This window comes from Nilaparvata lugens, chromosome X, assembly GCF_014356525.2.
Source record: "Nilaparvata lugens isolate BPH chromosome X, ASM1435652v1, whole genome shotgun sequence".
In the NCBI taxonomy this organism is placed as follows: domain Eukaryota; kingdom Metazoa; phylum Arthropoda; class Insecta; order Hemiptera; family Delphacidae; genus Nilaparvata; species Nilaparvata lugens.
The window spans coordinates 85,837,380-85,860,498 of NC_052518.1; the positions used below are offsets into that span (position 1 = coordinate 85,837,380).

The following is a 23,119-nucleotide window of genomic DNA, read 5'->3' on the forward strand; positions in this document are numbered from 1 at the left end:
AATAGGTATTTGGGCCAATACACATCAATACCGTACATATCCATGGAAATGTATTGATGTGTATTGATATAAATACAGCTGGTTATGTATTGATATCCATGGATATGTATTGATATCAATAGGTATTTGGGCCAATACACATCAATACATATCCATGGAAATGTATTGATATCAATACAGCTGGTTATGTATTGATATTCATGGATATGTATTGATATCAATAGGTATTTGGGCCAATACACATCAATACCTATTGATGTGTATTGGCCCAAATACCTATTGCTATCAATACATTTTTTTTATTGATCTCTATTGATCACTTCCACTAGGGTTATTGTTGTGTGATAACATGTTTATGCTGGGAGTTATAATAACCAAAAAGGAATAGGAAACTCAATGAGCCCAATAACATTGAATGTGGTACTTTTATTGAATAGTATTTGTGCATACACATGAACATGAACATGAAACATACAATAGGTACCCCAATCTATATTGAAGGGTATGTTTATCCGCACAGCCCTGCATTGACAAGCTCATAAGAATATGTTTCTTTCCTCTACATACTATATTATTCTAATCATATCATATACAGTAGGTATCAATACTATAAATAATCAAACTTGGAATGAGTTTCTCAATTTTTTTACATTGTTTCTTTCTAGCTTTACATACTCTTCGAATCAAACAATCAACCAATCATTCATATAATATCAATAATATTCACCATTTCAGATTAAAATGCAATCCAATAGTTTACAACTTTTAATAGTATTACCAATTCATGAGTGCATTGCAGACTACTGAGACAGTAGCATATTCACAACATTTATACTAGCTACTATCAATGATAAAATACATTTTTTTAATAATTATTTTCATTTATAACACATTATAAATGACTGAAGAATATTCAATACTATTATCAAGTAAATCACGAGCATAGTTAATATGATTTGCATTATTACATCCATGAGACATATTGTTACTAGGCAGGTACTTTAAAAATTAAACGCATTCCTTTGCTATGGATGTTCTATACATTATCAGGGGTACATTAATTGGTGGATCTTGATAGATTACTGTAAAAGTCTTCTCCTTATTATGCGATTATGAGACTAAGATGGGAAACATTCCATATCAATACAAATTATAAACGGTGTTTAAGTAGTACGGTAACTTGGGAATTATTTTTTTCCTTTTTTGGAATTGGAAGAATAATGGAGTGGACCAATTGACAAATCAACTCACAATTTTGGTGTAAAAAAATGTTTTGTTTTTCTTTTAATTTGTGTGTTGTCATGATGAATTATTGGATAACTTGATAAATTAATGCATTTTCCAATGGTTGGAAACCAGAATGAGAGTTTTATTATTTTTCACTCTGAAACTATTGGATTGCATGAAAAATTCAAATATTAACTTCCCAAAAATTTAGTCTTAACTATGATTGTAGCAGGAAAGATATAATTTTTCCATGAAAATGCGTTTTGACAGTGGGCTATATTAAGAGTTATTGTGAAAATAAATGAATGCCATGAGTACAACAGAGAACTTTAAATTACATTTCAAGAAAGGTTGAATTGAAACACTATGTGTATCTTTATAGTTTTCGTTGTGGTATTTCATCAAGAAAGATTATTGATTCTCTCTTCATATCAGTGTATCTTCCACTTAGTTGTCACATGTAATACTAATAGTTCATATTCCAATACCTTTTATGTAATCAACAATTACTTAACTCTTTGGTCTAAAATGAGATATTCAAGCAAAAAAACATATTTCAGGCACGTGTATTGAATAATTTAAAAGCTTTGATTGCCCAATGTTATGGGAAAAATAAGTTTAGTATCAAAAGTTTAAGAACGTTATTTCATACAATTATTCTGAATGAGGTAAAATATGGGGAAAAACACGGAATTTATCTGATTTGATTTCATTGCTTGGTATTTTCGGAATATGCAAATAAAATCGAATTGCAGACCTCTACAAGATAATGTAATTTTTTCACCGAGATCATTACTTAAACATTTGTGACATTTCAATCGGATTATTAAAATAGTTATAAATGATAGAGGAAATGAGTGATTCGTGAAGCTTTCGTTGGAAAAATGAAAAAAAATATTGGTAAACCTAATTTGAGTTATGTTTTTAAATTGTGAATGAAATTGAATTTCAAGTAAAGTTGGTCTACTCAAATAAAAAAAATAAAAAGTAAAGAAAAATCTTTTGTTTATTACTTTTAATATCGTCCCTATTCCACTCGTAAAATGTGCAGGAGTAATGAATGACTAAGGTGTTTAGAAGTTGATGAAATAAAAAAAACTTGTGTGAAAGTATTTTGAAGCTCTAGTTCATTATTGTACGTTTTAAACAAAAATAAATTCATCCGTATTATGACATCAACTTCCATTTAGCAATTGTCTATGTATTTCCTTTGACTACTTTACATTTACCAACAACATCCACTGCTCTAATCATATAATTCAATGTGCATGGCAAATTCAATCATAATTTTCCACATTTTCTTTGTATGCTTTCCAAGGATTTTGTACATTTATGTTTTTCTATATGATTCAAATAATGGTAACTCATCAGATAGAATAAGAAGTTCAGAAGGGAATGGGGAATTTGAGCAAGAAATTTGTACTAATACCTACCTACATCTACGTCTATGATAGTTTGGAAATGTTTACTATAACATCAATAAAATCACATGGACTCTTAGAAATGCCACTTTATATAACATACATGTTTTACATACTATAATTTTCTTTGATGAAGTTTTTACATTAATAGTAATATGCCTCTACTCATCCTAAACACCAAATAGGCTCCTCTACAGTAAAATCTATGGAATCTTCTCAAATCGACACACTGATAACACTGACATTTATTTCATTTTTGATCGACAGAATATAAGATGAAGTAGCGTCAATTTAGTTGATGACGTCTTGAAATGTTTAGCACCTTTTGAAATTCAGCGCAGAAATATCCAAAGATATTTCATAAACCTTCGAGCAAAATTATTTTTGATAGAACATTTTGCCGTATTATTCTATTCTTTCTCAATTTAGTCGATTTCCAATGATTTTAATGATATACCAGCATCTTTCTTGTCATCTTTCTTCTTCTTCTGCTTTTTCGGGCGCAAATTTTCTTTCACAGTAGAAGCAAGTTCCTCTTTCAGCATAATATCAGTTAGGTCTTTCATCTTGGAAATGTATTGATCTGGAATTGAAGGAAAACAAAGTTAAAATTCAATAAAATCATCCAATATTAATTCAGAAATTGATAAAGCTAATCTATGCCAGCAATGATTGTTTGTTTTCAATAATAATACTGTTTTTCAGGAAGTCCAAAAAATAGTTATTGGAAATTGAAATAAATTCAATAAGAAATGAGCTCTGTAAATCATTGATTTATCAGTTTGAATTCTCGAATAAAATATTGAAGTACCTTGATTCATTCATGAAACTGACTAGAAGTACACTTAGTATATTTAAGACAAGTTAATTATTTCATGCCATACATAAAATACTCAACTTCTAATCTGATTTATTACTATCTATTTCAAATTGAGAGAATTAGAAACTCTTCAATCATTTCTAATAAAATTGAATTTGTCACAATAGTGAAAATAATATAATTAATAATTCATCTCAGTCATTCTTTATATGCAATACTATAAATACTGTAAATCATATTTTCTATAGATATTTTGTACTCCATCTACATTTTGTCCTATTGCTTTGAAATAGTAAAATAAAATTCAAATAGGCTACTCTTCTTATTAACTCCTCATAAGATATTTTGGATTTGGATTAACTGAAATATGTATTCCAAGTTCATCTTGAAAAATATTCTTTTTTCAAATAATTGAGAATCTATTATTATCTTTGGGATGTAGAGGATAATTCATTAATTTTCTACTGATGTATCACCTTTAAATAATATTCAGTGGACATCAGATGTTATTTTTGATCATTTATCCAGAAAATATTCGCTTTTCTATCAATAGTGTTATTTTTAACATTATTTTTCAAAATTCAAAAATCTCTTTCCACACATTTAAGCATTCCATTTTTTATTTTAAAACTCCATAAATGCACCTAAAAATAATAGAACTTGAGAAACATGTTTTTAATTGAGACTGAATCTCCATGGATCCCCATGGATCTTGACTGGATCTCGCTCCATTATCATAAAGTGTACATTACGACCCACCATGAGAGAGTAAATTATTTCACACATTTCAAAAGTTCAGGGCATGATGAATACAATAAGAATTATTATGTGGAATATAATAATTAATTAGTGAATTTATACACATAAAATGTTTATTTATGAAGGAATTATTTATCTTTGACTTGTGTAATGCCCTTGATGTCCTCAAGGGTTTCTACAAATAAAAAGTTTTTGAATTTTGAATTTACAATAAGGCGCACCTTTCAGGTAATGTGTGGTTTCCAGTGAGCCTCCATAGTCAGCTGGGAGACATTCAGGTGGAATGAATTTGTGAACCTTTTCCAGTTCTCCTTCCGGATAGAAGTGGATCTGTTTTATTGGAAAAAAATATTTCAATTGTTGATATCATTAGTTTTGGTACAATAGCGAATCAACTTATAGTAACAACAATGGATTTAAAGTAGAAGTAATAAAGTAGAATGGAAGAATTTTTGTATAGTAGCGCTCATCAAATTTCCATATAGCTGTTGACCCTGTTGTCAATATTTGCAGTAGTGGAAGTCTTCAGGGTGATTTACAGCATTTAATTGGGATTTTCGTTTAAAAGATTTTTTTTATTAATTAACAAATTTATTAAAGATGCAATGGAAGTTCAATTATTGTGATTTTTAAATAACTATGTGGTGAAATTACATTATGCTCAAAAGTCAAGAGATTATTATGATTCATATTTTTAAAAATTATTTTTGAAATAATTCATCCAATAAATACTCCATGAATACTCCACTCATTGATTGATGTTTCGTTCGGATGATTTGGATTTAAACGTCACTTCACTCTTAAATTGAAGTTCTCGATCAACCCAATAGTTACTATACAATTGAACAGCTTTAATTTTTTGGTGAAGATTTGAGTAGTGTGTCAAGAGTATCTTCCTCTATGGTGGGTTTAAGGCCGAAGAAATGATACTCGATCTGCAATCTAGCAGTGATTCATACAACTAGCTTCTGAGTAGGCTACTTCCCAATGTAATTTTTAGAAGTCTGGTTATATGAAGGGAAAATACTTCTAAGTTTGTCTTGGACATGTATTATTAGCTATAAATTCCATATTACTGATGAGAATTCATGCCTATAGTCTATTATTCACATTCAGTAATCAGTATCATACTCCAATTAACGTTTTTGCATCCAGTACGCCTACTGTTCTACTTTATTTTTGTTGATGAATTTTATATAAATCAATATAATACTTCATCATGAATAGTGAACAAGAAGAAACAAATTTATTAAAATTTTGTCACCTGAATATCAAAATAAAAATATCGATAGAAGAATACTTTACCAGGTTATAAAGCTCTTTGTTCATGAAAGGCTTCACAAAAGACATCACTTTCTCAATAAAGTAGTTCATATTGATCATGTGGATGGATTTAAGTCTGACTGGAGCTGCTTCCTAAAAACGTTATATAAAAATGTATAATTCTTATCACACTCTAATTATTCTTAGTAGAGATAAGTCTTTATAAAATCATTATACCTTAGATATGCTACAATAATGTACATTTCTATCAAAATCTCATTGACTGTAACAATAAATAAATTAACTACATTCCATATTTTCAATTTTTTGGGAATTATTGATTTTTTCATGAACTGCTGGAGATGTGAAAATGACTGAAATGGAATTCAAATAGTAAAGCAACTAGAAATGTAACTGCAGTGGTTTATGCATACCGTACAAAGAAAAAATACAGTGTTTATTTCATAACGTATAATTATTCCAGAAAATATAATATTATTTATAGGCCTATTATAAATAATAATAAATTTATTATTCATCATTTATATTATATTATTTTATTTCATAACAATATTCAAACTTATACGAATTTCCAACCAATACATATTTATGTAGCTGCACTTTTGAGACCTGACTCAAACGCTTATAAAGCTTATTCTACAGAAAAACAATATCTAATAGCAATCATTCAACACCTCAACAAGTTCATAAAAAATTTAGGTATTGTTTTTCAATCAATTTTGTAATCATACGGTAATGATGGATATAATGTAGGTGTAATGATCTAATGATATTGAGCCTCCAATGCTAATACGGTAATGGATGGGTTTTTTCTTATTTCTTTGAAGAGATAGATACCCAATCCGATATTAAGATGGTTCGAATCTCGTGGAGGGTAGAATCTTTTTGTCGTATTTACAGTTATTGATAATTACCAGTTTATGATACTTCAATGTCATATTCAAGTAAGAATGACATGTAGATGCTGTATTTTACCTAATGTATTTAATACACGATTATGTTTTTGTTTTGTATTCCTAATGATGCATAGAAAAGTTGAATTTTTCAATAATTGTTTTTGTGATGTCTTTTACTGTAAGCATTTATAATAGAATAGTTTTAATTCATTGTAATACTTGAGAAAATGGAAAAAAATCTTAGAAAATATTATTATAATCCAAATTTGAGAACGATCTAAAGAATTCATATACAATATCATAATGATGATAGTGATTTTCTGTGATTTCAATGAAAGAACATGGATTTAATATACCGTAATGAGTGATTAATAAAAGCTGGTACCTGATACCATACTGTATTTTCATGTTGAAAACTCTTATATCCATACAGTGAATATCTCAAATATTTCAGAATAATACAGTCATTAAAAAACTATCATTGTAAAAATAATACGTATTATTATGTATTAATAATTATTGAATTATTATTTACATAATATATAGGCCTAATCATTGAAATATCATTGGTTCTCTAAAAATTATCCAATGGATGATTAGCTTCACACCTGATTATAAAGTAGGTCCACCTACCCAATTCAATACATCACTGGTAAAAAGTATTTATACAACTTATTTGATGTTTTTTTTAAATGTATACATTTAGCCTAATCTCATAAGACTAATTATAGGCATATTCATTGGAACACACTTTACTTGAACTCTATGTTATAATATAATATGTGTGATTTACCTGTATGTACTTGAACATTTTCTTCAGAGTGGACATATTCGTCTTAGCCAAATGTCCAAGCCGGACATTTTTGTAGTCCAAGAGGATCATGTAACCTGGCAAGGGACCTTCTTCCCTGATTACTGAATCCATACTCATGATGAAAAGCTTGCAGGCTTCATCAAAGTTGTAGATTGAATAATCTGTACTCTGGATTTTTTGGAACAGTACTTGATAGCCTTCTGGTGTTTTCTTTGGGATAATCACGTTTGTTCTGTAATTGAAATCATTATTATTAGATTGAAAAACATCTATAGTAAGGTCCACGTTATAATGACAGTGGAGAAAGATGTGAGAAAAACGTTGCCGATCCTCTGTCTTGTCAATTCCTTCTATAGACGGTAGTTGATACAGGTTCATTGATATGATATAAATTGTTCATTCTCGTTTAAGATAATAAATTATATTTTTCAATAATTTAATAATGAATTTTCATAACTAAGATGAAATATTTTGTTTATCAATAATTAATTCCACATTGTTAAAAGACAAACTGGCAACAGAGCAAAGTGAGAAAGAGATAGCGCCATCCGCTTTGTTGAATGATAGACAAGGATAGCAATAACATTGCTAATCAAACACTGCCATCATAACGTGGACCTCACTAAAGTTACATTTTTCCTCCTGTGGATTGGAAGAAATTTTATTCACAATAAATATTCATATGGAAATGAAACACATACTTGATTGCAAACATTTAGAATTGAATGAAGAATAATACAATATAGCCTATTATAAATTGAAGATTAAACCGTTCATGAATTTCTTTTTACATAAATATTCATCAATAGATGAAGATTCATAAATTTTCTATAATATGCTTATATTCAACATTAATGAAACATTAATAAATTAATAGATAGTTACCGTACTGAAAAATATTCATACAGGAAAGTAATGAAATTAATGTTATTCAATTACTACTTTGATAGTGCTTTTCTTTCAATCAGCTACTTTTAAAATCAAATTTAATCAAAATATCTAAATATTTCCTTTGAAAAATGAGTCTCTCAGTGGAAAAAACTTCACTTTAATATGAGTTTTTTTCCTACATAAACGTTTATTATGACAACTATCCACATCCCCTATCTGATCACAGACTATTCATTTCTGCTTTATTGGTTGTTTATTGTGAATTAGGTGAAATAAACTGACTCTAAAAAGGTCATTAAAGCATTCCACTATAATTTATCACTTATTAAAATAAACAATAAAATAGTATGTGTATGTGATTTTTGGCGATAAATTCAATTCAATTAAAATTCAAAAGAGAAATATTTCCAATTCAATACTCTCAACTCATATTCACACTTTTTTGAGTTACGTTTGGAGTAAATTTTAAGTAATAAAAAAATGTTGTCGAAGGAATAAGCTCAAGTCATACATTACTCAAGTCACTGAACTGAACACTAATTGAAGTGGGCTATCGTATATTATGCTTTGTCTCCCTGATAGGACAGGAATGGGAAATTCCCTGAATACTGAACAATAAGTTCTGGTACAATAATTCATCATTCTCATTTGTATATTCCTTAGAACTTCAAGGTCTTATAATTCACTTTTTTATATCTTACTGAACTTGTTGAGATTTATGGTTCATTGTGGCTGACTGGAAACTGATAAATACACCAACAGTACTAACAATTAAGATAAGAACAATGAACAATTTCACATCAACCGTCAAGCTCTCATTATTTTTTATACTGATTCCTGCCAAGCGTTGAGTCGTTGGGTCTTATCAAGCTTGTTTATTTTAATTTTTTTCAGTTGTCTTCCAAAATCAGAAAATTCTGAGTACAAAACTTGCATTCTTCTATTCACCTATAAATAAGTATAGATTAGTGTGAAGATAAAGTGAGAGGATGATTCTCAAGTGAGTGATTAAAAGGTACTTGTTTCAATAAAGTACATATACAAGGGGACTCAAAACTGCTTCGTATCCTGCTCTGAGCTTGCATTAGCATAGTACCCTATTTTTCAAATATCTTCTAGAGAGAAATAGCCTACTTCTCATAGGTGGCAATATAAGTATATATTTATCTCATTCTACCAAACTATTCAAATAATAAATTATTTTAGAAATCTAGGTACCTCAAGTTATACTTAATTAATGTACACATAGATATTTTTATAAGAAAAATTCTCAATCTGATAAATAATGTTCATTAGTTTCCAATGGAAATTTAGGAATGAGTGGACTCACATGTTTCCAATACTAGTTTCTATCTCTTTCTTGTTCACATCTCGATTGCAAAATATTTCAGGAAGATTTGCACGTAGAGAATAATATGTGTCAATACAATCCTTTGTTTTTGCCAGTTCAAAAAAGCAGCTATGATGGAATACTCTCAGCATTTGATCTGTAAAAAATTGGATTTTATTCAGTAACTTATTTTTATATGCTTAATTATTAACCTTGATAATTTTAGAAAATGATACAAGAGAATCAAATGTGAATGTTTTTCAAACTGTGGAAAAATATTTAAAAATAGAGTGATATTCCGTTTCTGCAGTTCAAGAGACAAAAACTGACATATATATGAAGCACAATAGGAATAAATAATTCTGTATCGTAATAAAGTAAAGTGTTAGAAAGGATTCTTTCAATGATAGCAAATCCTATTAGGTTTGTTGACTCAGTGAATTGTCAGTGGTTATGCATTCACATTGGAGTGAGAACATGCACGCAGCTTGAAGTGAGATATATAGCCTATTGTGAATTCAAGCAAATATGTGTGTGGCCTATAAATAAGAATAAATAAGTATATATTCAATCGTATGGTGACGCAGTGGTTTAAAGGTCAATAATTAAATATGTATGTGCAAACATACACACAAATAAGCAGCCTCCTAGAGGATTTGTCAGAATAAAAATAAAATAAATGAGTAAATGAATAATGTGTGCAAGTGTAACCCAATTTGTAAACCAAGTGGATTCTACATTGATGCTTCTTAATAAATAAAATTGATTCTCATTGAATTTTAATTGAGAAGTGATACATATCGTCGAACAGACATAGCCCAGCTAAAAACAAAATAATATGGAAAAGACGAAAACTTCATGACAATATTTAAATTTAACAGTAGCCCATGGTGTAGTAGGCCTACTTATATCTATCAAACGTGCTTCTACTATTCATTTCAACAATCCACACATATTATTTATTGTTCTACTAATGAAATAACCAATATATTTACTATAACAATAATTTGAAGATATATGCAGTATTCAATCCATTTAGAAAAAAACAATATTTATTAGCAATGGAGTGGATGAATTATAAGAAATAAATAGTACCTACAATAGGTATGATAAAAACTTTACAACTTCACATCCTTAATGAAAAATAAAATTCTCTTTGGATGAAGTTAGTGTCTAGGTGGGCACTATCTGGTATAGTTTTTTAACTAAGTATATATTATAGTGAATGGGTTTCCAACCGAACGAATATGATAGATCTCTTTTATCAATACGCATTTCTCAGCAATGTGTAGCCTATTATTTGCACTTATTGTCAATCTTGTTGAATATAAATATTTTTGAGTTCAAAAGGCCTATTCATCATGAAAAATTCAGATTGTTTCAAGCATGACACCATGAGTTTTCAAGTCCATCTGAATGTACTGTAGTAGATTAAAATGATTTATATGTTATTATTATTTTTTTTTTCAATTGATAGATTTATCCATTAACTTTTTTTTGTAGGCTCAGAGTCAGAAGCAGAAGTGATTCACGGAAGTGTTTGTGCTCTATCTAGCAACACTAATCGTAAACGCACTCATGGATATAGTGTTTACTGGTTCGATATTGAATTTTTATCGTACACAGATTTTCACCATACTTATGAGCTTCGAAGACCACCAATCTCCATACAAGAGTAGAAATTATTTTAATATCATTGTCCACTTCATCTTTAATCGCTGCATAAAACAAAACCATTATTTTTCAATCGCCAGACATAAAAACTAAGATTATTTATGTTTCTATATCAGTATTTTGATTAAAACCTATTGTTTTTGTCACGTTCTCGTTAATGTAGCAGCACTTCAGTCACGATCAGTGATATTCATCACTAACATTTGATAGAACGGCGTTTCATGTCAAACTCCATTACAGATGATTCATTTAATTTGAAGAATGATTAGATATGAATAATTAATTCTCTATTAAATGAGTGATGAGTCATCTATTATTTTTTAGTACAATTGGTTAATTTTTCTATACTGTTCCAAGATTCTCATGTCACAAATTCAAATTAAAGTTCCACTTTATCTTACTTATGTTAGATAAAATATGTTCCACATTTCATCAAATAGGAATAAGTATCCAAGGTTCACCTTATCATAAATTATTATAGAGATCACATCAAAGATGAGGAAATTGGCCAAGTGACTTGTGACCTATACCTACGTTGGTTCCTCTGGGTGCCAAATTTGTAATATAGAGTGGAATTAAGAGACATCACTATTCAGATTTACTTTTCTATTATAAAGTGAAACATCGGTCTATTATAGTGAATGTTTTTATATCCGAGATTCCACTTATAGGTTGAAATCAGTCAGTTATTGTTATTGCAATAATAAACTTATTTCAAAAAAAGAGATTTTCTTTTTTTCATTAAGTTTCAGTTTTAAAAGTTATTCATAACTTTGTTTTAATAAGAATTTCTTTAGCATAAAAGAATACCAGTATCTGTATATTTCTGTCCAGACATACGACATACCGGTAGGAAATAATTATTATCTTTGCTCACTGATGTTGTTAAACAATTTGACAATGTCTCTTTCATAAGCATGTATAGTACATTCATAATATATTTTGTTCATTCTTTATATATATATATATATATTATATTTATTTATTTACTTATTAGGTTAGCACAAACAATACAATGATCGGAGAAGAAAAAACAGGCTATTGCCCAAAACTTTATTGGGGACACTTCACTCTTTCTTTCTACTGTAATGTTATTTTTATGTATATTATTCACACTTTTTCAAGTAGTATGTTATACTTGATTTGCATTATATTTATTTTAACAGTAGAATTTGTCCAAGCTCGATAATTTATAGAATAAAATACACAGCATTCAATGATAGGTTCAATTTATATTAATAATCCCAACTTCTTTTTTAAAGATTGATGTTTTATAACACACCTAGCCGTAGACCACTTTCAAATTCATTGAATAATATAATCAATTATTATTTATTTTATATTGTTTAAAAAATATTGTTGTCCTGTTATTTAAAGTGGATCAAAGTTTTTGAAGTTGTATATTATCAATACAACCGAGTTGAAGCTATAGTAACGTTGTAATCCATAAAAATATTAGTGATTGAACTGTAGCCCTTATTCAAAGCTTATCACATTCAACACTTTAAACACTCCATCAGAACATATAAATCTAGATTTATTCAGTTCTTGAAAAATGAAAACAACTTCTCAGACGAGTTTGTAAGAGCTCTTTCAAAAAATGAAATAAAAACACACATATATCGTCAAATTCTACAGTTTTATTTAGTAAAAAAAAATATTTGAAAAAATCATTGAATAATATCATCAATTATTATATTATATATTATTTCAAGAATATTGTAGTCCTGTTAGTTGAAGTGGAACTTCTTGAAGTTCAATATCAAATTATTAATACAAGGACATTGAAGCTAGTAACGTTGTAAAACATAAACAATATTAGTGATTGACCTGTAGCCCTTATTCAAAGCTTATCACATATCACACTATAAACAATTCATCAATTCATCAGGACATATCAATCTAAAATTCAGTTTGAAAAAAACTTCACAAATGAATTTGTAAGAGCTCTTTCAAATCTTAAAATTATTCGCTCTAAAAAGATAAACATTTATTTAGGTTTTGTTCCAGCTTATTGTTGATTCAATTTATTTTTGTAAGTACCAGGAGCTGAGATAAATTGCGACTCTATACTCAACATTAAAACATGAAAACATTCAAGCATCATAAGCCGTTAGGTAAGTCGCGTGCAAGTTACATCAACTGATATCAACCTTGGAAATACTCTACAATAGGCAGTTAGTAAGTGGATGTGTAATGTGAAATTGAATAATCTAAAGTCTGAGCAAGAAATAATAGAATTATTTATATTTTCCAGGTGCTTACCTGATATTGGAGGAAGATGTGGCTGAGTTGCTAGCCAGTCTCGGAGCTCTTCACTATGTCCCTTTGGCATTTCTGTTGACATTTTTAAGTGCCTATGTTTTCTCAACCTGAAAATTACAAACTCGGTTTACTAGATTTACTGTATAATGGTTGTGAAATATGTGATGAGAATTTAAAGTTGTTTGATGGAAGCAATCAAAATAATCGTCGAACAAACAAACGGACAACGACTCGAGGCTCTAGTCATTTGTAGGAACTCTCGCTAAGCTCGTTCAATTAAATGTTGAACAAATAAAATTCTATAATCCAATTCAGTCTATGATTTTTTTGAAATAAACATATACTAGTAGTTCTGTGAACAGTAGACCTCGCGCTCAGTAAGTTACATTGACCTGTTGTTATATTTCCTCAAAAATTAATAAATAATTTATCAATTTAAAATGTCTAGAAAAAATCCTAAATAAACATAGAGCTTTCTGTCCTATCGTACCGTGACGTGTCGTCCCGGAATGTGAGTGTGAGCGCTGTTATCAGGTCTGGCTGCAACTGTCTACAAAGTTGATGGAAAGATAATTTTCAAGATGTTCGATGTTTTTTGAACGGGTAGTATTATAGTCAACTGTCTACTAGCGTTGATGGAAAGATACATTTTCAAGATGTTTGATATTTTTGAACGGGCAGTATTATAGTCCACTAAACAGCTGATTTATGATGAATAATTCTATAGTATGATTTTTACTCTAATATTGGCGTATGAAGAAGGCTCCTTTTTCCTTTTATATTATCCTTGAAATGCAAAATTTCCAAAAACCTTGTATATACGTCGACGCGCAATTTAAAAAGGAACATACCTGTCAAATTTCATGAAAATCTATTTCCGCGTTTCGCCGTAAATGCGCAACATATTATAAACATTTAAACATTACGAGAAATGCCAAACCGTCGACTTGAATCTTAGATCTCACTTCGCTCGGTCAATCATAGAGATTATTAATTAGAAAAAAAATGACTGTACTTAGATTGAAGACTACATGAGGGCATATAAAAGTTCTACTGTTCAAGTCAAATCTTATTGCAAATCAAATCAGAGATTTTTCAAAATGCAACGATAACCAACTCTTTTAATAAACTTGATGTATCAATCAATTCGCAAAGGTATTGATCGAAAAAACTCATTTCCTATTTATATAATGATTTTTCATCTCTTATTATATCTCGATGGATTTTAATTGGAGTCGATCGCATGATTATTCACTCCTTGTCAAAGCTTCCACTTCCTCCAGAACTTCTGTTGAGTTATTTTGCTCTGACCTAGGATATGGCAAAGTTTAGTTATCCTATGCTGGAAAATAATTTCATGTGTGATATGGGTCTCATGGCCCATAAAAGCTTAATACACACTGTAAAAAGCAGAGAAATAAATAGAAGTATTCAATATTAGAATATATTATCACAAATATTCAGGTAACCTTTATACTTATCCAATAACTTGATAATACCTTAAATAATCAACTACATATTAACTTGCTTCTGTATGTTCTACTAGATTATTTTAATTGATTATATTTTTATCTGGAACTATAAACTGCATTGCTGTTTCCTTTTAAAACTTATATATTATAGTTCATAATATATGACTATTTTTTTCTTTAAATGTATGTATTCAGGGCTATTTATTTTTATTTATAAAATAACATCATAGTACCCTTTATTTTGAAAAGTTTTTAATATAGAATAAAAGATTAAAAACACATATTAAAACAACAAGTTTCGATGTATCACACATATTCAGGTGAAATAAATTTCAAATAAACGTTTAACTCTCTTAAAAAAAGAGACAGTTTTATTTTTTAAACTATATAAATACTAGAGAATCTATTTAATGCCCACCCCTCCAACCTTATGTAGCCCAAGGAAAAACATTTCAATTAGTCCCAGCAAGATTCGAAGGTTTCTAATAATCTAAAGGGATCTTGCAAAGAATCTATACAGACCACTGCAGACTAACACAGATTAAATCAATCACAGATAAATCATCAATAGGAAGATGTTGTAGGCTTACACAGTCAGTACAAGATCAACGCTAAATTTGATCGATTCATAATTTTATTCAAAGATTGAATAATATAATCATCATCTATTCTTGTACTCTATGGTGGCATTATATCTCACCTCACATTTCAAGCTCCTTTGACATTGAAACAGTAGAAGGAAAATGATATAGGCCTATAACAAAACAATACTGTATGAGCCATCATACATGAAAAATACCACTCGATCTCCTCCAACAATGCTCTACCACCATTTAATGAAGTAAATAAGTTATCCACTTCAAATGTGCGTGAAATTTCAATTTCCTTCCATAGTCTAAAGGAAGTAGTACTAATTGATAAGAAAAAATATCGAACGTGAAATACGATCATATTCCTGCCTTGGTGTGTGTTTGTTTTACAAACATCCAATTAGCTGATATTTTGCAGACTGTAGGTACATGCAAGTGAAAGTGGAAGATACTGGTATTGACGAGAAAAAGTTTCACACTGTAAGAGCCCGGAAGTGAATGGAGTGAATCTGCGGACTGAGATCTGCACAAAAAGTGAGTAGTAGACCTTGAGACATGACAAAGTTGTTCCATCCAAGAATCGCAACAGTGGACCGGTTCCTAGATAGTGCCTTGTTTCTCTTTTTGAGATTTTGGCACACTAAATCAGCGGGATTTAGTGTGGAAACTTGCAGATCTCGCTCTAATATTATATCCTTACATATCCTTGTATGATAATAAAATCGTAGCCCTATCGAAATACTTAATAATTATAAAATCATTGTTCCTAATATCACAACCAAATATATGAAATACTTTTTCTCAAATTCACATAATTATTGCAAATATTTCAATTATTTATTTATTTATTCAATCATTCAGAATTACAAAACTTTCAGAAGAGTACCACAGGCTTACGCCCAAAGCGGTTCCAATTCTAATTTATACAACAGTCCAAATGTAGCTAGGTTATCTGTCACTCATTCTCCTATATTACACACTCAATTTACAATTCAAAACACACAAAAATTATTTTTAAATTGAAAATACTTCAAATATACATATTAATATATATATACATATTACATATTGTGACTTGCTTTATGGCACTGTAATTGAGACTCTCTTTTATGTATCCAACGTTACATTGAAGCCTCTCTCCATTGTAGTTTATATCCTGATATGTTGATAACACTATTCATCAACAGGATGTTGAATAATAGAATGACTGTTGGTTTGTGTATCTGAAATGTGTATCTTTGTATGGCAACCAGTTATTGTAATATAGTGGTATTCATTACTATAGTGAGGTCCATGTTATAAAGGCAGTATTTGATTAATATTGGTGTTGCTATTTTTGTCTATCATTCGACAAAGCAGCTGGCGCTATCCTTTTTTAAAGAGCTGACAAACTCTAAATCAAATAAAAATTCTAATAAACGTTCCTTTAATCAAAACATAATCATCATTGACTGAACAAAAACAAGATAACAAACTTTTCTGTAAAGGGTTGCCAGGCAACGAACATTAATGATATGGTACCCATGAAGGGGACTCCCTTCACACTTTTCTAGCTCCGCAACGTTGCCAGATCGTTTTTCATCAATTCAGAGATATATAATCAATTGAAAAATATTTGATCTCAATTATAAACATTTTATTGTTGAATCATTGAAAAATATAATTTATCATTTTAAACAAGAATGAACAGTTGATATTACATCAGATATAAAAGGCACAAGGCAGTGATAATCGGCAATGCTGTTCTCCTATCTTTCTCCACTGTCATTATAAACGTGGGGTCCCATCTGACCGAATCCCAAAAGGTCGAAGAGTATACTTTCCCATATGGTCGAGTCCCATCTAGCCGATGAGATTCGATCAATTGCGACAAACTTCAACATTTTTCTATCAAATGGGATCCGACTGTTTGAGAATCGGTCAGATGGGAAAATCAAATATTCGACCTTTTGCGACAGTTGGGATTTTCGGCCAAATAGGATTACTATTAAAACTTTTCGATCATTTGGGAAAGTACAAGTTTGGTGGCATGCCAAATGACCGATTCCCATTTGGTCGAAATTAATATTTTGTCGCAAAAGTTCGAAAATTGAAGAATCCCAAATGGTAGAATTGAAACTTATACTTTCCCAAATGGTCGAATCCCAAATGATCGAAAAGTTTTAATAGTAATCCCATTTGGCCGAAAATCTCAACTGTTGCAAAAGGTCGAATATTTGATTTTCCCATCTGACCGATTCTCAAATGGTCGATTCCCATTTGGTAGAAAAGTGTTTTAGTTTGTCGCAAATGATCGAATCTCATCGGCTAGATGGGATTCGACCATATGGGAAAGTATAGTTTCGACCTTTTGGGATTCGACTATTTGCGAAAAACTACATAACTCTTCTACCTAATAGGATTCGACCATTTGCGACGAACTGCAACATTTTTCTATCAAATGGGATTCGACTGTTTGAGAATCGGTCGGATGGGAAAATCATATCTTCGACCTTTTGCGACAGTTAAGATTTTCGGCCAAATGGGATTACTATTAAAATTTTTCGATCATTTGGGATTCGACTATTTGGGAAAGTATAAGTTTCAATTCTACCATTTGAGATTCTTCAATTTTCGATCTTTTGCGACAAAATAATAATTTCGACCAAATGGGAATCGGTCATTTGGCATGCCACCATTATAAAGTGGACCGCACTATATCATACAGCAGCCCTGTGATATATTTCTAGTGCTGAAAGTAGAGAGTGACTTGAGTAAGTAAGAGAGTGTTGGAGAGTAAGTAAACCTACATTTCCTGTCAGGATCAGGAAGAGGGAGAAAGTGGCTTATAAGTCATAGACTTCAAGAAAAGATAAGGGCTACCATTAAATCATAGTAATGATGTTATTAGTATTGATGATGTAGGAATAATTTTATCATTGATTATATACTAGGAATAACATCTGTAAAATGTCAGTTCTATCTTTTTTATACATCAATACAATAATAATAATATAGATAATGACTGAACGAGAGCGTGAAATTTTCATTAGAAGATTATATTTTTACATCTAAGAATTTGAGTGCCATTTTATGTTCAAAATAAAAAAAACTGAACCATTTTGATCCAGAAGGCTAAAGCACTGAAATAAGAAATTATAGTATTACACTTAATAAATAACTGATAACTTGATCAATACATTCATCTCCTGTGGACGCTGTGAATAGATGTCCTCACTTCTCTGATGCGCTGCACATCTACGTCATGTTTGTTGATGTATTCACATGCTTCCAGGTAGCCCATAAAAATTATAAGGTGACAGGTCCTGTGACTGAGGAGGCGAGTCCACAACATGTCTAAGCAACGAAATGGGGAGTCCAGGGAAGATAACCTTGCAAAGGCTAAAAATAAACTTTCTACTTGTGATATTTTTCAAAGTTTTTCGATTTGTATATCATCAAGCTATCAAAGTGAAAAAGTTTTATCGGGATAACATTTTTTTCCGATCAGTACTTTTTGAGATATGAGCACCTGAAGTTTGAATTTTTGGGACAGAACATTTCAAATTCGGTTAGATATAAATCCATGAGAATTGGAGGATGGATTCTTCATGGTATTGTTGATCTAATAAAACAAAAATTTTCTGAAAAAATAATATCAATTTTTGAAAAAGTTATTCAATTTACCAGAAATAACTCAATTAAAGAAAGGCTATTTTCAGTAAATTGAATAACTATCTTAGAAACTGATATTTTCAGAAAAGTTTTGTATTACTAGATCAACAATACCATAAAGAATCTATCCTGTAAATCTAATGGATTCATCTCTTACCGAATTTGAAATGTTCTGTCCCAAAAATTTATACTTTAGGCACCCATATCTCAAAAAGTAATGGTCAGAGAGAAAATATTTTCTTGAGAAAACTTTTTCATTTTGATAGCTTGATGATATACAAATAGAAAAACTTAGAAAAAAAACACGAGCAGAAAGTTGTGCAAAGTCTAAAAAATTTTCTACTTGTGATATTTTTCAAAGTTTTTCGATTTGTATACCATCAATATATGAAAATGAAAAGGTTTTCTAAGGAAAACAATTTTCCGATCTTTTCTTTTTGAAATATGAGCGCATAAAGTTTAAATTTTTGGGACAGAACATTTCAAATTTGGTAAGAGATAAATTCATGATATTTGGAGGATAAATTCTTCATGGTATTGTTGATTGAATAATTTTCTTCAAATATCCATTTTTGAGAAGGTTATTCAATTCACTAAAAATGACCAAAAATAACTTCTATTTGAGCTATTTTTTGGTAAATTGAATAAATTTTTCAAAAATCGATATTTTCGAAAAACTTTTGTATTATACAATCAAAAATACCATGAAGAATTTAACCACCAAATCTAATGGATTATCTTTTATCGAATTTGAAATGTTCTGTTACAAAAATTGAAAATTTAGGCGCTCATATCTCAAAAAGTAATAATCGGAAAAAATGATTGCTTGAGAAAACTTTTTCATTTTGATAGCTTGATAATATACAAATCGAGAAACTTTTAAAAATATTACCAGTAGAATTTTTATTTTAAGCCTTTGCACAGCCTTAATGCCTTAGTTTTTTCTCGAATTATGGCATGTTCGAACAATACAGTGATAAAGTTGGTATGTCGTTTTCTCAATTGTAGCGAAAAATTCACGCAGCATTATTAGATAATTACGTTTACTCGAAAAAAATAAAGAAAATTAAATTATGCGATTTCGACTAATGCCACACAAACGGTGAATTATATTATTCGTCATTGCTACAAAAACAGCGGTAATGAACAAAAAACATCAACGTTTCTTCTATGGTAGATGAGGCAAGGTTATCTCTTGCACGGCACTCTATCAAAAACTTCTCACAACGTTTCAAGAGTCTTTGGACAAAAACAGACGCCATTTAATTTCACAGGTTTTGTTTTAGTATCTGGTCAATGATACATTTTTCCCCTTTAATTATTTAAATGGCAACATTAAAGAGACACATCATAGAAAAAGATGAGTTTTATTAAAAAATGAGCGTGTGACTGCTATTTTAGATTATCTATACTTCTTTCTTATCAATCACTATGTATAGAGTTTTTCATTAGGAGTTTCCCAACTTTGACAATTGATTGAGGCCGTATGATTGAAGATTTACATGTAAAATATTGGTTCTCATCCATCCAGTATGACTTGACAAATTAACAAGAGAAGTTATAGCGTCCAAATATAATTAGAAATGCTAAAATTGTTTTATGAAAAATTCGTGCAAGCAATGCCTTAAGAGCTTTTGCTCATTGTACGGTCGCAATAATCGTTCTACCGAGAGGACTGATCGCAACCGTCGCTATGTGGTGGACAAATTTGAGGAGATTGTTCGGAAAATTATCAAACAACACCCTTACTTAATGGTGAATTATCAACACCCCTCAATGGAAGCAAGGTCTGTCAGGAATATTGTCGCTGTACATGGGAATGTGCAGTGCAGGAGAATCAGCGGCAGTCATCACGCATTGGCCTCTCTGACTTCAACTGGCGGATATATCGACTATCGACTTATTGATTATCAAGTTCTTGTCACCTAAGCTATAGAGAAAAGAATACCATATTATATAGTATTATATATTTATATAGTATAGAAGAATAGTAATACAGTAGTTGATCTCTGCCTGAACTGAACGATATGAATGTGGAAAATACGGCAAGACGGTTCAATGTGCCAGAGCAATTGACGTTCTGAATGTGAGATTCTCATCTGTTTTGCAGAGGCGATGTCAACTGGCCACAAAGATCGTGTGATTTTACTCCGCTAAACTTTTCCTTGGAGGGGAGACCTTATGCTAAGTCACATATATGTATGCCTATAAACCGTGGACCATCGTGGCCCAGAAAGTCAGCACTACTCAAGCTATCAATAAGATGCCCAATTTGTGTGTCAGATAAATACGTAGAAAAATGGACTTCTCCGATTCCCGCCACTACAGCCGCTGTTTCAACATTTGAATATTTCATGCAAAATGGCATTGATAGACCTTTTAAACGAGCAATAGTACTCAATAATATCTCACACGCAGCTTATTTTATTAGATTTCAAAGATTGGAAACTGTTAACGGAGACCCCTTTATAATCTATTTTCATATATCCAATTCTAATTCATGTGTACGAAATGAATTTCTAATTCATGGCGAACGCACACAGTAGTAGACAGACGGAGGTGGAATCAAGTCTGCATCCAGACTTGAGCAGAAATGCAGACAGACAGCCGGAGGTATGTGTGCGTTGCAACATTTGAACACCTGGAGAGAGATTCATCCTTCGTCTGTCTGTTGAGTATGCGTTTGCCTTAAAAAAGGTAATGCAGTGCTTGAGTGATGTATGATGTCACTGGGATATTGAAGTGATAGATTCAACAACCGTTCGAACTGGAACAATATTATTGCAGTCTCATATAGCTTGATGTAGAAACTAAAGCATTTTAGATTTTAAAACCGAAATAGAAATTCCTCAAACCTTGAAACGAGACTTTTAGCTACTTGATACTTGAAAGTAATCATTTTTAGAATTAGTCCAAGTTTCATATGAGCTACACAGTTTCCATTCTCGTATGCGGTTTGATTCTACTGCAGTGGAAATAGAAAATCATTGGTGTAGCAGTAAAATACGCATGTGAATTGCAATACACCGAACTGCAGAGACCCAAGACCCAAGTTGGAGTGACGTTAATTGAAGAGCTTTTTAACTACAAGTTGTGAAACCTTAGCGATGCTATTTCGGATTGTTAAAAAACAACAAAACGCGCGAAAGAACCGCTATTGATTTGTCGAAGCCGTACGAATTATTGTTACTGTTTGTTTTAACGGATGTTATGAACGAGTGATCAAAAACATACTATAATTGAACGGTAGAGTCATATAAACAACCTACATTGAAGTTATTGTTTGAAACATATTCAGCAAATATTTTCAAGACGGAGAATGCATGCCGTTTAGCCGCTCAACCATATGCATCATGATAAACATAGAAAATTTTTGTGTGTATTCTCAATCCACGAACGAATTCTTGTGAAAATCTCCAAAAACATCTGATAAATTCAGAATGGCATTCAGTTGATTCGTTGCAGATCAGCAGATCGATGATGAATCCAGCAAACTTATTTTGCTTTATATATTATTATGCTCATCTTGAGAATCCTGATTCATTCTCTTAGTGCCGTTTGCACAGTGCCAGTTAAAACTGAATTTAATTTTAACCTGGATTAAATCCAAATGAAGTCTCTTTTGTTATAATGTGGTTCATATTGAGTTAATTCTCTTCAAATTTAATTAGTTATTCAATAAATTCTCTCAAAAGATTTGCTCCAAATCACAGATTCTAAGACAAATTTGGAAACTACAGTTTTATTCTTTAGATCAGACCTCTTTACTGTATGCCTGATACAGAAATGAATAGTAGGAATGAATATTAATGACCCACCTGCTGGAAAAGCGAGAAAAATATTTATAAAAATAAATATCATGTAGTATCATTCATCATGAATATCATCACAAGAAGAAAATCTGGTAGATAATATGATTATACTTAGGTCTACATTGTGAGGAGGAAAAAATTGTGATTATTATATATTATATTATATATATATATATATATATATATATATATATATATATATATATATAT

General features: G+C 30.4%; 1 protein-coding gene across 2 annotated transcripts in view; it reads right to left on the reverse strand.

Moving 5' to 3' along the window:
* Positions 1-1,261: 1,261 nt before the first annotated feature.
* The window catches only part of LOC111045269 (retinaldehyde-binding protein 1), a 35,428-nt gene continuing 13,570 nt past the window's right edge, over positions 1,262-23,119 (reverse strand). For both annotated transcript variants that reach the window (XM_022330642.2, XM_022330650.2), the window contains 6 exons: positions 13,382-13,488; positions 9,443-9,599; positions 7,201-7,453; positions 5,533-5,643; positions 4,449-4,557; positions 1,262-3,231 (listed from right to left, as the gene is read on the reverse strand). In XM_022330642.2, the coding sequence (XP_022186334.1) occupies positions 3,074-3,231; positions 4,449-4,557; positions 5,533-5,643; positions 7,201-7,453; positions 9,443-9,599; positions 13,382-13,463 (870 nt within the window). In that variant the 5' untranslated portion in view covers positions 13,464-13,488 and the 3' untranslated portion in view covers positions 1,262-3,073. The remainder of the gene's footprint in view (positions 3,232-4,448; positions 4,558-5,532; positions 5,644-7,200; positions 7,454-9,442; positions 9,600-13,381; positions 13,489-23,119) is intronic.